Source organism: Carassius carassius, chromosome 31, assembly GCF_963082965.1.
Source record: "Carassius carassius chromosome 31, fCarCar2.1, whole genome shotgun sequence".
Lineage (NCBI taxonomy): Eukaryota > Metazoa > Chordata > Actinopteri > Cypriniformes > Cyprinidae > Carassius > Carassius carassius.
In genome coordinates, this window is record NC_081785.1 from 17,224,401 (window position 1) to 17,240,032 (window position 15,632).

Below are 15,632 nucleotides of genomic sequence, written 5' to 3' on the forward strand. Positions count from 1 at the left end.
TAAAGACAAAATAATAACAAGGCGGCATAGCGAATTTATCATCCATAGTGGTTCTCACGTAGTCCTTCTCTTTAAAGACTGTGATGCATGCAAAATACATAGTTTTGTCTGTTACAAAGTCTCCATCCACAAACAGACGTACATCTTCTGCAGATATAAGACATTTCATTGCACTTTAACATGTAATCTGAACGGCCTATATATGTGCAATATTTTAAAGAGCCCTCACTGAGTTTAATGTCACAGTTATGTTAGAACGCATCTGATTCTTGTTTCTGCGGTGGTGCGTCGGTCTCCTCATGAGGCGCGCGGTCCGGAGCGCTGTGTGACTGATGCAGTAGTTCAATTCAACTTTACTCCAAATATGAACTTAGCTGTTTTAAATACTTTATATTTAACATGTTCGTTTATTCCCAATATTAGTGTTAAACTGCTGGACTTGAAATGAAATCGACTATTGATGTTCAACGTTGACTGATTTTGCAGAACATTTAGACTGATAACTTCTGTGCGCAGATGTGGCAAATTTGTCACAGGACGCGCAATATTACAGTTGCGCCCGGCAAGGTGAAGTAAACATCAGAGATGCTTTGCCACAAGCTGCAACCGTAGGAACTATACTAACCATGGTGATGTAGATCTTCTGAGATGTTAATCCTTGGAGCATCCACGTTGTTGGAACCCTTGCGCATCATCAGCAGGGATCTCAGAGTCTCAGGTGTTTCGCCCCTTAACCTGAACACCTCACCTGAGTGGGGCAGCGAAGACCGGCTAGCCTTCAACTGCAGAAGAGTTCCAACTGAGCTGGACTCAGCTGCTGCAGCTATATCCCTGGTGGCTTTCTTCAGCTGTTTAGACTCCAGGCCCATCCGCTGCAGGAAATAGCGCACCGATTTTGCAGGGAACCCACGGCAACCGACTTTGATAGGGAAGCTGGTTGCATGCCATCCTTTTACAGCAGCTTCGTCAACCAGGTCCTGGTACTTTGCTTTTTCAGTTGGTGGGATGTGGCTAACCTCTCTTCCCATGGCACCGTAAGCTCAGCAATTATAATGGTTTTTGTGCTCCTGGGGGAGGTTGCTGCCACGTCCTGTGGGAAGACAAGCTTCCTCTTCAGCTGCACTATCAACTCCCAGTCAGAGGCTCGTTGCAAGGAAGAGGGTGGGTTCTTGGCCACCTTGCTGGTCTTATGAGCCTTGTCTCCTTCCCTCACAAAGGTTATAGTATCGGGCAGATGGGCCTGGTTGTTATTGGCTTTGACTCGCTGGTGTTCCACCCATTTTGCGATTTCTGTGAAGACCTTATCGTGCCTCCATCTGTACCGCCCTTGTGCCAATGCCTTTGGACAACCAGTCAGGATGTGGTTCAGTGTACAGGAGACTGCTCCACATTGGTTGCATGATGGGTCTTCCTCTCCACCCCAGATCTTTATGTTTTTGGTGTTGGCAATAGATCAGTCACAGAGCGCAGGAGAAAACTCAGCCTTCCTTGGTCGATCTGCCATAGATCCTTCCAGGACAGTGGTCGTTCCTGTGCCTGGTCCCACTGTGTCCATCGACCCTGAGAGGCAAGTCCGATTGCTTTCACTTGGCGCTCCTCCTCTGCTGCCTCACGGACTCTTTGCACCACGAGACCTCTTCTGGTTTTGGCACCAGCCCTGTTCCCGCTGTAATGTCCAAGGCCCAGGCGTCCCTGGCATACCACACCCACGATTTCCTGGTGTTTCCAGTGAGATTCTGCCTCCATCACGGCTTGCTGGGGCTTCCACTTTCTGCCGCATTTGATGGTCTTGCTTGCGTGTCTTACTTTCCCATCTTCAGACGATAGGAGTGTACTGACTGCCCTTGCCTTGGCAGCTTTAAACTCTTCGACCACCGATGAAACTGGCAGGGGAAGCTTGGAGGTCTTGCTGTACAGATTGATTGCGCTAAATGATGGGGGAACTCCCAGCCATTTCCGCAAGAACTTACTGCACAGTCTTTCCATTCCTTCCACCTGAGACATGGGGAAGTCATACAGCAAGAAGGGCCATTGTAGCCGTGGTATAATACCATATTGAAAGCACCAAACTTTAAACCTCCCGAGTAGTTGGCTGTGCTCGATTGCCTTGAGCCAGGTATTCAGCTGGGCCTTGATATCAGTGAGATTGCCGCTGTCCTTTAATGAGCTGTCATACTGCTTTCCAAGGCATCGGATTCTTTGATCTTGGATTGTTGGGATCTTAGAGCCTTGGAGGTTGAAGATGTTTCCTATTAACTTCCCTTTCAAGATACTGAGGCTCCTTGACTTTTCGGTTTAAACTGCAGGCGTGACCATGTTGCCATCTTCTCCAGTTTGCTCAAGATCCACTGTGTCCCCTGAATAGATGGAGTCATTACCATGACATCGTCCATGAAAGCTCGACAAGCAGGATGTCTCGTGCCGTCGACTGCTTTCGGGCCTCTACACCGCATTTCCCCAGCTTTTAGCAACAGATTCATAACCGCTATGAACAGGACCACAGAAATTGTGCATCCTGCCATAATGCCCTTCTTGAGCCTTTGCCATTTGGTATTGATGTTTCCCACGTTGAACCTCATCTGTAGCACATCCATGTGTGCCATTACAAGCTCAACTACCTCTGATGGAATTCGGTAGTGATCCAATGCTTTTCGAATCAGCTGGTGTGGGACGCTTGAGTAGGCTTTGGCAAGGTCCACCCAAACAACAGAAAGTGTGTTGTTATTACTCTTGGCTTCGTTAATGAACTGACTAATGACTGCTGTATGGTCCAGGCAGCCAGAATATCCCGGTACTCCTCCTTTTTGTACACTCGTATCAATGAACTCATTGGCAAGCAGGTATGTTGTTAGCCTTTTGGCGACGATGGACCAGAAGATTTTTCCCTCTACATCCAAAAGGGAAACCTCCCGGAACTGGTCAAGTCTTGTGGAATTGAGCTCTTTTGGTACAAAGCAACCCTCAGCGAGAGTCCAGAGCCTGGGCTCCAGTTTCTTCTTCCACAGTATCTGTAGGAGCTTTGAGAGCCTCTTCAGCAGCAGTGGGCAGCATTTATAGTTTTTATAGGTGGTGCCTGATGGTCCAGGGGCTGATCCCGCCCGTGCTTTTATCACCACTGCCCTCACTTCATCCATTGTGAAATCTGCTATGTTAAAAGGGGTGTGTGGTGTAAGAATCGGGAATTGGAAAGGACATTCACCCAAAGGAAAACCTCTGGAGGGATCTCCGTGTGCAGCCGCCACACTATTCTCTATTTCCTCCTTCGTGCATACCAGGGTCCCACCCTTGGGCTTTCCTAACAGGTCTGCTGTGAATTGGAAGGGGTAGTTAAAAAAAGCTTTTCGCTTTCGGCGCTTCTCTCTCTGTTTCTCCCGCATGATCTCGGCTCTCCGAAGCTGGATTAGCCTTTTTCGTGTCTCTGTACTGATCTCATCCAGGGCCGCTCTTTCCTTCTCACTTGCTTCCCGCCACCTTCTCTTAAGTGTCTTTAATACTTCTCGCAGCTCCTTAATCTGCCGCAGTCTCCTGCTAGGCCCTGCTGGTGGCATAGGAGTCTTGCCTTCTTTTGCATCAAAGGTGTCGTGACACACCTGGTACACAACTTCAACCATGATCTTGATCTTTTTGGATGCATCTCCTTTCAGAGTGTTTTCCAAAATGGGATTTAAATCGTTGTCCAGCTGGGCCCATCTGCAGTCAGCTGCTGGTGGTAAATTCAAGCGTGGTTTCCTCTCGAAGTCTTTAGGGCTTTCAGGTTCACCGGCTCTTCCTATGCTCTGAGTAGACTGAGCAGGGTGGTCTGGGGCACTGTGGTTTGCCTCCTGGCCCTGGACCTCCTCCACCGACTGATGAACACCCTTAACAAACTTAGAGAGGTTACTCTGCGTAAGCTCAGGTGCTCTGCGTTGCTGACTCTGCTCTTTGCACTTGGACTTGCCTTGATGGATTTTAACACCACGCTCATTCTTAAAAAGCCCTCCGCAGGTGTTGCATCTTCTTTTGGCTTCAACCTTCTGTCTTTCCACATCCGTTCTCATAGTCCTTTTTCCATTTTCCGGGTCTTTGACCATTGACCCGTCCGATGGCAGATTATCCTCCCCCCTTCCTCGGTCCACCTGGGGGTATTCTCTTTGTTCTAAACTTGTAGCTTTTTTTTTTGCAGTGCTTCGGTTTGCTAGCCCTAACACTATTGCATGCCGTCTTTCTGCGCTGTCATCCGTTCTTTCACGGATGTCCGTGGGTCTTTCCCCACTGCCAATGAGCCTCTCCCCATGGTCTTGACAATAAGGTGAAGTAAACATCAGAGATCGATCTCACGGCTGACCATATGACGATTTGAAAAATGACGATATCGCCCAACACTACTCCATGGTTGTTCAGGGAATAGCACAGATCGCAATGAGTTGTCTCCGCCGTCTCAAACAGTTTGATCATCGCCATACCGAACTGACCTCATATAAGTCTTACCACTTTGGGATGGAGATGCCACTCTACCGGAAGACGACCAGTTTGAGACATCTCAGAGTCCGACCACAACAGTGGATGAACAGCTTCAATTTACATCCCAAATTAGACAGACATTTGAGGATAAAGGCTACACGAAGGTGTATCCAAACGTTAGGCTACTGCTGCTGCACAGGGGTTCTCAATATCGACAAGTAAATGCTGCATACTCAAACAGGATGGGCATTCTCAATATCCATCTCTTGGGTGTATATAAGCCTAGATAAACTGTAATGAAACTCAGTTCTTGAAACCAAACTTAAAATAAATTATGCAAACCTATAGACGGTTTCATCGAACGCACGCGCGTTGCTATGGTCACGCGTCTGGACCTAAGTTAATTTCCGGTCTGTGTTTGTTTATCGATCAGACTGACTATATATATATATAACAATTATAATATATTATTATTATTATATTATAATTATATATTATTATATTGTCATTATTTATGGGTCAGTGTCCTCGCTAGTAATATGGAGCCGACTACAAACGCAGTTAAAGTTAAGGTGATGAGTAGATCGAAGTTGGGCTCAGCTTGTTGTGCTGTGGGATGCAACCTGACATCTGGAACAAACGCCTTGTCAAAAATAAAAATGTTTCGGTTTCCTAAAGACCAGACGAGACGGCAAGAATGGATTACCGCTGTGCGAAGAGAGGCTTGGCTGCCAAGCAAGAATTCAAGGATCTAACACACACTTCGTTACAGGTAACAAACTCATGATAAGCGACAGATATTTTTCAAACATAAGAGCCACAATGGTTTTCCATCAATGCTGTGAAAAAAACACAAGTATTTACCAGCCGCCTTTGGCTTGCTCCCTGGGGACATAACACATACAATAATGCATAGCTTTTCTAATGAAGCTTTAAATGAATTACTAAATTAGGACTTTTACAACATTTTCACTGACGAATTTACTACATTATCACTGATACATTTTATTTGTAAAGCTGCTTTGTAACAATGTGAATTGTGAGAAGTGCTACAAATAAATTTGAGATATCTAATTTCATTGTATTAGTAGGATACTAATACGTTTAATCATTTTTAAGCAATATCATATAATAATTTCTTTACACAAAAATGTGCATGTAACCAGAAAATTGATGGATTATGCAAAGGATGTATGATGCTCAGCAAGGTGCAATACCTCTCAACAACCTGGAGCTTAACACGCTCAAAACAGTGGAGATGATCGTGGACTTCAGGAGAAACCCCCCTGCACTCCCCCCACTCACCATCATGAACAGCACTGTGACTGCAGTGGACTCATTCAGGTTCCTGGGCACCACTATCTCTCAGGACCTGAAGTGGGACATTCACATTGACTCCATTGTGAAAAAGGCCCAGCAGAGGTTGTACTTCCTTCGCCAGCTGAGGAAGTTTAACCTGCCACAGGATCTGCTGAAACAGTTCTACTCCACCATCATCGAATCCATCCTCTGCACTTCAGTAACTGTCTGGTTCAGCTCAGCTTCTAAATCTGACCTCAGAAGACTACAGAGGGTAGTCCGGACTGCTGAGCGAATCATCGGTTCAACTCTCCCATCTATTCAAGAACTGTACTTATCCAGAGTGAGCAAAAGGGCTGTTAAAATCACTCTGGACTCCTCACATCCAGCACACTCCCTCTTTGAACTGTTGCCATCTGGTCGACGCTACAGAGCACTGAGCACCAGAACGACCAGACACAGGAACAGTTTCTTCCCTCAGGCAATCCATCTTATGAACAGCTGATACACACTGAACACACTACACTTTATATTTATATACACATACACTTATTTTAACTAACACACATACTTAGTATACACTTACATTTTGCACATAATATACATGTACATACATAACTGCATTTTTGTAATATACCTGCCTACAATTGTAAATTTGTATATTGTCATTCCTTATCTACTTATTTGTATTTTTATATTCTTTTATTATGTGTTTTATGTTCTGTCGCTGTCATTCTGTTGTACTGCGGAGCTTCTGTCACGAAAACAAATTCCTCGTATGTGTAAACATACCTGGCAATAAAGCTCATTCTGATTCTGATTCTTCATTCTGATACTGTCAACACTAACTGTTCCTGTCACTTGTTTTATTTTAGGTGCACCATCAGTGGACCCATGCCATCCTGATTATGTTCCATCAATATTCACATACAAAAACACCACTGGTGGTTCACAGAAGTTGGAGCGATACCAGAGGAGTCAGAGGAGATCATCTGTGGTTGAGCCCATGGATTCACCTTCCTTAGAGGTCACACAGGCTGACCCTGAAGAAGGATGCACTGCTGTGGGTACAGATCTGTCAATGGCAGATATAGACCAGCTACAGAATGAAAACATTGAATTAAAAAGAAAAATGGCTTCACTGGAGAAACTGGAATCTCAAGAAAAACAAATACAAGATCATATGTTTGTCAGTCTGTCTGATTTTATTTTAAATGATGACAAGCACATTCATTTTTACACTGGTCTACCATCTACTTCTGTGTTTTTCACCCTCCTCACTTACCTGACATCAATATGGAATGCATCATCAACCATACTTAACTGTCTCAAACATCTTTCATGAATGACTCTATGTGATGGCTAAAGAATTACAATGCCTTGTCCGGTGGACATCCAGAAAAGAAATCAGAAGAAATCGCCCCACCCTCTTCAAGACTACAGGTTTCAATAAAGTTAGATGTATAATAGACTGTACTGAAGTGTTCACTGAGAGGCCAACTAGTTTGCAAGCACGAGCAATCACATACTCCCACTACAAATCACATAATACTGTGAAGTTCCTTGTTGGTATTAGTCCAACAGGAACTATTACATTTTTGTCAAAAGTCTGGGGTGGTCGTGCTAGCGACAAAGTTATAACAAAAAATTCTGGATTGATTGACCTTCTTGAACAAGGAGACCATGTAATGGCTGATAGAGGCTTCAATTTTCCTGAATATTTTGCCAACAAATGTGTCCGTCTTCATGTACCAGCATCTACAAAAGGAAGAAAACAATTGACAGGATTAGAGGTGACACACTCTAGAAAAATGTCACGAGTGAGAATCCATGTGGAAAGGGCCATAGGAAAATTTAAGTCATTCAGAATTCTGCGGAACACCGTGCCAGTCAGTATGGTCAAACGGAGAAATGATAACAGTCTTTGCACAATAGATAAAATAATAATTGTTTGTGCAGCACTTTCAAATTTGGGGAAACCACTTGTACCAAAATAAAGCAAGACTGAACCACAACTTAATTTGATACGAGATCACTTTTTTTTATTACATATTTAAAATATCAAAAACATGCATTATAATATTTCTACTGTTGCACTTGTATCACAATGTTTCACATGGATTGTAAATAAAAAATGAAATTATATAATACTTAGTAATGAACACTTACAAATACTGATTAACTGATTTATTGACTGATGAATAAAATACTATAGAATACAATCTCTGCTGTTTTTAATTTATTTATATAATGTAAAAAGTGAAAGATTTTTTTTTTTTTTAGAAAACACCCTTTTTCTTGCTAGACTGATTTTAGGTCAGCACTACTGAGCTGCTTTTGAAACCATATTCATGTAACTGTCGCTAAACTGCATTCACAACATGCACAACTTCCTAAAAGAAATGGTGAAAAGACCTTATCTACACTGCCATATATATCGTACTGAATCTTTTACATTAGACCAACTGGTTGATTTGTTAGATATATATAAAATATAACTTACTTTCAGGGCTTTAAAAAGCTTTTTTGGTGACCCATATGGATTTAGAGGGGGAAGGCAGAGGGGAGATTGTTGCTTGATCTTTTTGCCAGGTTTCAAGAAATCGCACTGTGCTACTGGTTGTGAATCAGCCTAAAAGGATATTTGAAATTAACCTTGTACATAAATATACATTACAAAAACAATTAAGGAAAATAGCCATGATATATGTAATGTTGTGCAAATACCAATAATTATTTAATATATTAAATATAATCATTGCAAAAAAAGCTCCCCTTCTCAGTCACCCGTGACCAAACACTTGGTTTTGAAGTGACAGATGGGCCACTCTGGAGTCCATCCTGGACACACTGCTCCACAGCAACCAAAATCGTACCCACATGACTACACACCTCTCCATTGCTGCACAGATCCAGATAGACATTTTATTGAAATGGGTTATCTAAATGCTACTGTAAAACGTAACGTTAGCTGTATTGTTTAGTTAGACAACCATACTTACCCTGCCATGCAGGTACAATGCCCACTCTGGACTTCGCCGGACTTCCTCGCAACGATCCAGGCGGAGTAGCTCTTTGAAAGCGTCTGACCCGCCTCGATTTCCCCGTAAAAAACACAGGTATTTCCATTCATATAGGTTAGAATCCTTTTAACTTTTCCGGAATGAAAATAGTTATACGCATCCAAGCTGCGATATGCCTTGAACGCCTCCCTTGTATATACACATTCCTTCTCGACTAGGTATTCAAAGATGTGTACCTGACTGACCTCCGGTAAATCAGACAGGTCTGCAGAAAAACATTCTTGCCTCAACATTTTATTGAACGGGTCTGGTAGTGTAACTTTGTCGCATTTAAGTTTGGCCAAATAACGGTTCTTTTCATCTACTGGTAACCCCAAATAATAATGACTAGACATAGTTTTACCTACTTGCTAGCTAGTTTACTTGCTATTTATTTAGCTTATTATTAGAAATCTACTCTAGATGGAGTTCGCTGTTGTTGTTGTTATTATTAGCAGAACTCTTACGGAAGTTAAGTTAGGTCCACAAAGCCGCGCATGCGCAGTAACGTTTGTTTATGTTGTTGCCGTTGAAACCGTCTATAAGTATATAAACTGTGACAAATCACTGTCCATTAATTATCTTTCAAAGTCTGCAAACAGCACTCTTTGAATCACACTATATTACTATTTCCAGAGGCTGAAATTTAATTCTTCAACATAAACTTCTTGGTTTTTGAAACAAATGACACCATTCACGCATAATTTGTGACAAATCACCAATCATTAACTGTCCTTCAAATAAAGAGTGTGAGACACTTTTTATTTGGTATGTGCGCTTTTTATTTCACCTCTTTTGGACAGATGCACTGCAACACCCGCTGAGTGCCATTAAAACAGCTTGAAAGATCAAAGACAAGTTTTATGTAACTAAGACTGGATTTGTCTGAAAGAAGAACAGTCATATACACCTAGGATGACCTTAGGATGAGTGATTAATGGGATAATTTTTATTTTTGGGTGAACTAACCCTTTAAAGCATCTGCACAAAAAGTGACTGATTGGAACTGCAATCTCTCCTGTGTTTGATTTCAAATGCAGTCAACCGATCCGGTCTCAGATGAGGCAAGAAAGGTAAAAGGAAGTGGTTGTTCCATCCTAATGTTATATAACAGCCAACCCCTAAGATCAGTCACCTGAGACTGTTGTTATTAGGCCTCAAATTTACTATTAAAAAAAGGTCTGCCACCTGAAAAAGTAAATTTTGATAACTTGTCTAATCTCCAGTCTCCGACACCAAGTGACCCAAAGTCCTCTGTGGTATCTTATTATAAATATATACACACCCTCCTCCTGTTCTGTCTGTCCCACTGCTCTTGCAGGCAGGAGCTCCTGGGCATCAGCGTTCACATATCCACACACTTTGGATGAGAACAGTCGACTGATGTTTTTAATGTCCTCTGAACGATACACCAGCAAACGGCCATCAGGGTGTGACTCTGTAAACCGCCACAAGGGCTAAGCGAAGACAGAACAAGATATACTGAAACATTCGGTAAAAATGCACACAATTGAATGCTTTCAAGTATTAAGCATGTGTGAACAAATTACCTCTACATTATATTCAGCCTCTTCAGTAAGAATGTGGGCTGAAAACTCTTCCCCATCAATGTGTGCCTGCACACGCGAGTGCTCCTCTCCTGTTGAGATAGCAAACAATGATATGTCAGTGTATGATAATGAATCACAGATGGAAAAACAACACAATTCAGTTCTCAGCCGAGGCTGATATTCTCATCCCATGTCTTACCCACTAAGTGTCCTTTATAGTAATTCTGTAAATGAATGTCATATTGGTGCTCTTTTCCATTCTTGTCTAAGAATACAGCCTTGAAGTTTTCAGAGAAAAGTTCTGTGTTGGTTGTCAAGTACAGCTTGAAGTGCCTTTGAAAAGAGATGTAATAAATGTGTTTTTAGTGCTGTGAAACTCTGAAGGAAGAACCAGCCTCTAATCATGATCTCTTGAGGTCAGGGGTCAGTGAATAACAACACAACCACTCAAACTCTCTCTCTCTATATCATAAAGTTATATAGATTGATAGATTGAAATAAAACATAGAATAGAATAAAAATAAACCATAAATAAAAATAACATAATAAATAAACTAAAACCAAATGGCAATACATAAAAGCATAATAGAATTACCATTATTTTTAGAAACCAGGGGTGGTCAGAGAAGATTAATGCAAACAAAAAATAATAATTAATATAGAACAGTAATCAATTATATATTACAGTTTTAGATATTAAATCTATATATAAAAATAAATACATTATATATAAAATGTGAATAAATACAAAAAAAATAATAAGGGATGCTCAGAGATTAATAATACAAGCAATAACACTTTATAATAAAAACTATATGTGTGTAGAGCTTCACTATTATGACAAAAATCATAATTGTTGATTATTCCATTTAAGCTGTAATTGTGATTATTATTTACGATTATTAAAATTTACACTGAATGATGTTTATACCAGTTTGAAGCAAATGCATGCATTTAGTTTTTTTATACGAAAACAAGATGAAAACACTCTTCTATTTCAACTTTTATTGCTTTCTCTAGTATTCAACATTGGATTGGTTTCTTTTCTATATAAATAAAATATGCACGGTATTATAATGTTATACTAAAACTAAAATTAAAACAATGGAAAAAGATTAAGATAACCTGTAGAAAGAAGGAAAAAAACATCTTAAGCACACAAAATAACATAAGTGGACTTTGAACAATTAATTGACGCTTTGAACGATTTCGTAACTGTGGTATCCGTAATTGTAATCGCGATTTCCAATTTGATTAATTGTGAAGCCCTGTATGCTTGTGTGTGTGATTCACATCAGGTGGTTCTTATATATATATATATATATATATATATATATATAAAAAAAAAAAACAAGGGTTGCATGGTTTACCTGTCCTACAGTAGTAATTCGATTCTAAGGCTCCAAAATACTGGTGGTAAAACTGTATTTTTTAAACTGTATTATAGTCATTACGGTTAATTAATTAATGTTGTCAATTAATTTTGTATGTGGGGCAGTCGCTAAAATGTTCGAACACTTGTACCTGCAAATAAACAATACAATAGCATCTTTTTTTTTTTTTGTCTTGTCGTCTTTCTGTGGTGCTCTTTAAGGGCACAAAATGCTGTGTAGAATCTGCGCCTTATTTGGTATTGTGTGTTTTCTGATGCTTCAGTTCAAAGGGAATGAAAAGATTAAAAAAATTAGCAGCTTAAACACTGCATTTTACAATAATACTGATACACACACACACACACAATTTATACACATACAAAATTTTTATTTTTTAGAAATCAAGAATGGAAAAAACTTAAACAAATTTTTTTTTTTATTAAATAATTAGATTACATAAAATAGATTGAATAATTTATAATAAATGATTAATTTAAAGGGTTAGTTCAACCAATAATCAAAATTGTGTCATTAATTTATAATAAATGATTAGTTTAAAGGGTTAGTTCAACCAATAATCAAAATTGTGTCATTAATTTATAATAAATGATTAATTTAAAGGGTTAGTTCAACCAATAATCAAAATTGTGTCATTAATAAGTCACCCTCATGTTGTTCCAAACCCGTGAGACCTCCGTTCATCTTCAGAACACAGTTAAAGATATTTTAGATTTAGTCCGAGAGCTCTCAGTCCCTCCATTGAAACTGTGTGTACGGTATTCTGTCCATGTCCAGAAAGGTAAGAAAAACATCTTCAAAGTAGTCCATGTGACTTCAGAGGGTCAGTTAGAATTTTTTGAAGCATCAAAAATACATTTTGGTCCAAAAATAGCAAAAACTACGACTTCATTCAGCATTGTCTTCTCTTCCGGTCTGTCGTGAGAGAGTTCAAAACAAAGCAGTTTGTGATATCCGGTTCGCAAATGAATCATTCGATGTAACTGGATCTTTTTGAACCAGTTCACCAAATCGAACTGAATCATTTAAAACGGTTCACATCTCCAATAAGCATTAATCCACAAATGACTTAAGCTGTTAACTTTTTTAATGTGGCTGACACTCCCTCGGAGTTAAAACAAACCAATATCCTGGAGTAATTCATGTTGTTCAGAGAACTGAAGATGAACACTGAGCCGAGCCAGATAACGAACAAAAGACTGACTCGTTCTCGAGTCAAGAACCGGTTGATAATAAACCGGTTGAAGAAAACGGTTCACTGGTTCTTTTGCGCTTGACGTAATGATGTCATTGGCGATGATTGCCCTTGATTCAAGCCTTCAGTTTACCCGCGCTCATAACACTAGCACAGAATAAGTTCAGAATCAATCACCAAAAGAATCAGTTTGGTTCAGACGATCTGTGTGTCAGTCTGCTTCACACTGAATCACACATGCGCAGTTATCATCCTCGGTTCTCGAATCAGACACGTCTGACAGAAACGGTTCTTGACTCGTGAATTAGTCAATCTTTTGTTCATTATCTGGCTCGGCTCGGTATTCATCTTCAGTTCTCTCTTCACAGCAGTTCAGTCAGTGTACTGTTTGAGTAAATGAATTACTCCGGGATATTGGTTTGTTTGAACTCAGAGGGAGTGTCAGCCACATTAAAAAAGTTAACAGTTTAAGTCATTTGTGTATTAATGCGTATTGGAGACGTGAACCATTTTAAACGATTCAGTTTGATTTGGTGAACTGGTTCAAAAAGATCCAGTTACATCGAATGATTCGTTTGCGAACCGGATATCACTAAACTGCTTTGTTTTGAACTCGCTCACAACAGACACGGAAGAAAAGACAATGCTGAATAAAGTCGTCGTTTTTGCTATTTTTGGACCAAAATGTATTTTCGACCCTCTGATGTCACATGGTGAATATGTTTTTCTTACCTTTCTGGACATGGACAGTATAGCACACACAGTTTCTATGGAGGGACTGAGAGCTCTCGGACTAAATCTAGAATATCTTAAACTGTGTTCTGAAGATGAACGGAGGTCTCACGGGTTTGGAACGACATGAGGGTGAGTTACTAATTACATAATTTTGATTATTGGGTGAACCAACCCTTTAAAACATTATAAATTAAAAAATAAATGAATATCATGTGATCTGCCTTCAGCAGCCTCTTGGCAACATAAAGGCTCCTAATTTAGTGCTTTTCACAGCAAAACAGTAAGAGAGTGCTGTGTGTTGATCTGTCAGCTTTACCTCTGGAGTGCTGTGAAGCTGACCAGCCGCTCCACAAGTGATCGGGCATCAACGTCCCTCTTCCCGACCGAATGAAGCTGGAGATCTGATGCAGGCACCACATCAAAGTCTGACAGTATGGAGCGGAGTGCATCTGAATGAAGTAAAGCATATATATATATATATATATATATATATATATATATATATATATATATATATATATATACATATATATATATATATATATATATATATATATTTATTTATTTATTTATTTATTTTTTTATTACTCCTACATAATACCACTATTCATACACACACCTTTCAAAACCCAAAACAGCATCTAAAGATCAAATATTATTAAACATAACGTTTAAATATTTTTGGTCAATGCTACATACTATTGTATAACCATACAGTCTCCCACACACTGTTTCCACTGCAAGAGAAGCATATGTAAATGTTTTTTCCATTCAAACTGCGATTAAATTGAAAATGCAGCAGCTTCCATGCTGGAGGAAATGAACTAACTTAACATTAGCAGTCATGACTGAGCCAAAACGGGAAAAGGAAGACTGAACTCACAAATCCAGACACAGATATTTAGTTTCATATTTAACGTTACTTTTCTTGTTGAGTCCATTTGAATTTCGTTCTCAGAGTAACTTACCAAACTCTTGTACCTCTTCCTGATTTCTCAGGTCCTCTTCAACAGATGCTGGTTTCACCGCACAATGGATAGAAAGTGGAGTTAAAAGTACTAAATAAAACATCAAAGTTTCCATACTGGCGATGAAGCATGACTTCTGTCAAAGCACCATGTCTGGATGTGAAGTCCGCTGTCAACAGATAACTGTTATTGTCCTTTATTTACCAACATTCAGGACCGCTTATTAAACACGACTATAACAGAGGGCTTTAAATAACAAAACTGACAAGAGAGGATCCCGCTAAATGTACATAAATACGAGACAGTAGACCGCAAACCGCCACAGCGTTGAGCTGCTCTCTCACTGGCTGCTCCACATTTGCTGAACTGAACTCTCTGAGGAAGAATTCCACCGAATCTACTTCCGGCAACCACAGAATTCCTCGGAAAGGGATCTTTTATTTTGTATCTTCTTTTTAAATGTTCTTTTTCAAATTTACTACTGGTGTCGTTTTTTTTTTAACTTAACATAAAATTGCATACGTATAAATAAATAATTTACCAATAACTTTCTTATTATTCCAGCAAATATACATACTTGTTTACTTTTCATATAATTTAATGATGGGAAATAGTTAAAAACGAAACATTTTTTAAATACAGAGACCTAATGTTTTGTCTTTACATACGTTTATGGATACATAATTTACATATAAAATAACATTAATCATAGAATTATATATTTGTTATAAGTTAATACAATATGTATTATTTATTGCAATAAAACAAAAACAATGCAAAAAATTTTTTTTTTATCTGTGAGAATTAGAGTAGGCATACAGATATACTTTATACATATATATACACATACACACACACACATATATTTAATTTTAAACAAAAATAAATATTCATAATTATCTGAAATTACAAAGTAAAAAAAAATTGATTAGAGAGTATTTTACTTAGCTATATTTGGCAAACATTATTTTATTTTTCAGCACGTCATGAAA

The 15,632-nt window shown here is 39.3% G+C and overlaps 1 protein-coding gene across 2 annotated transcripts in view; it reads right to left on the bottom strand.

Annotated features, from left to right (window-relative positions):
• Positions 1-15,008, bottom strand: part of LOC132111682 (disintegrin and metalloproteinase domain-containing protein 17-like) — a 35,490-nt gene extending 20,482 nt beyond the window's left edge. The window contains exons 1-5 of one of the 2 annotated variants that reach the window (XM_059519218.1): positions 14,641-15,007; positions 13,989-14,121; positions 10,551-10,684; positions 10,352-10,440; positions 10,087-10,258 (exon numbers count right to left, since the gene is read on the bottom strand). In XM_059519218.1, coding sequence (XP_059375201.1) covers positions 10,087-10,258; positions 10,352-10,440; positions 10,551-10,684; positions 13,989-14,121; positions 14,641-14,755 — 643 coding nt within the window. In that variant the 5' untranslated portion in view covers positions 14,756-15,007. Of the gene's footprint in view, positions 1-10,086; positions 10,259-10,351; positions 10,441-10,550; positions 10,685-13,988; positions 14,122-14,640 lie in introns of both variants that reach the window. The other variant, XM_059519219.1, reaches the window with a different exon arrangement.
• Between the last annotated feature and the right edge of the window lie 624 nt (positions 15,009-15,632).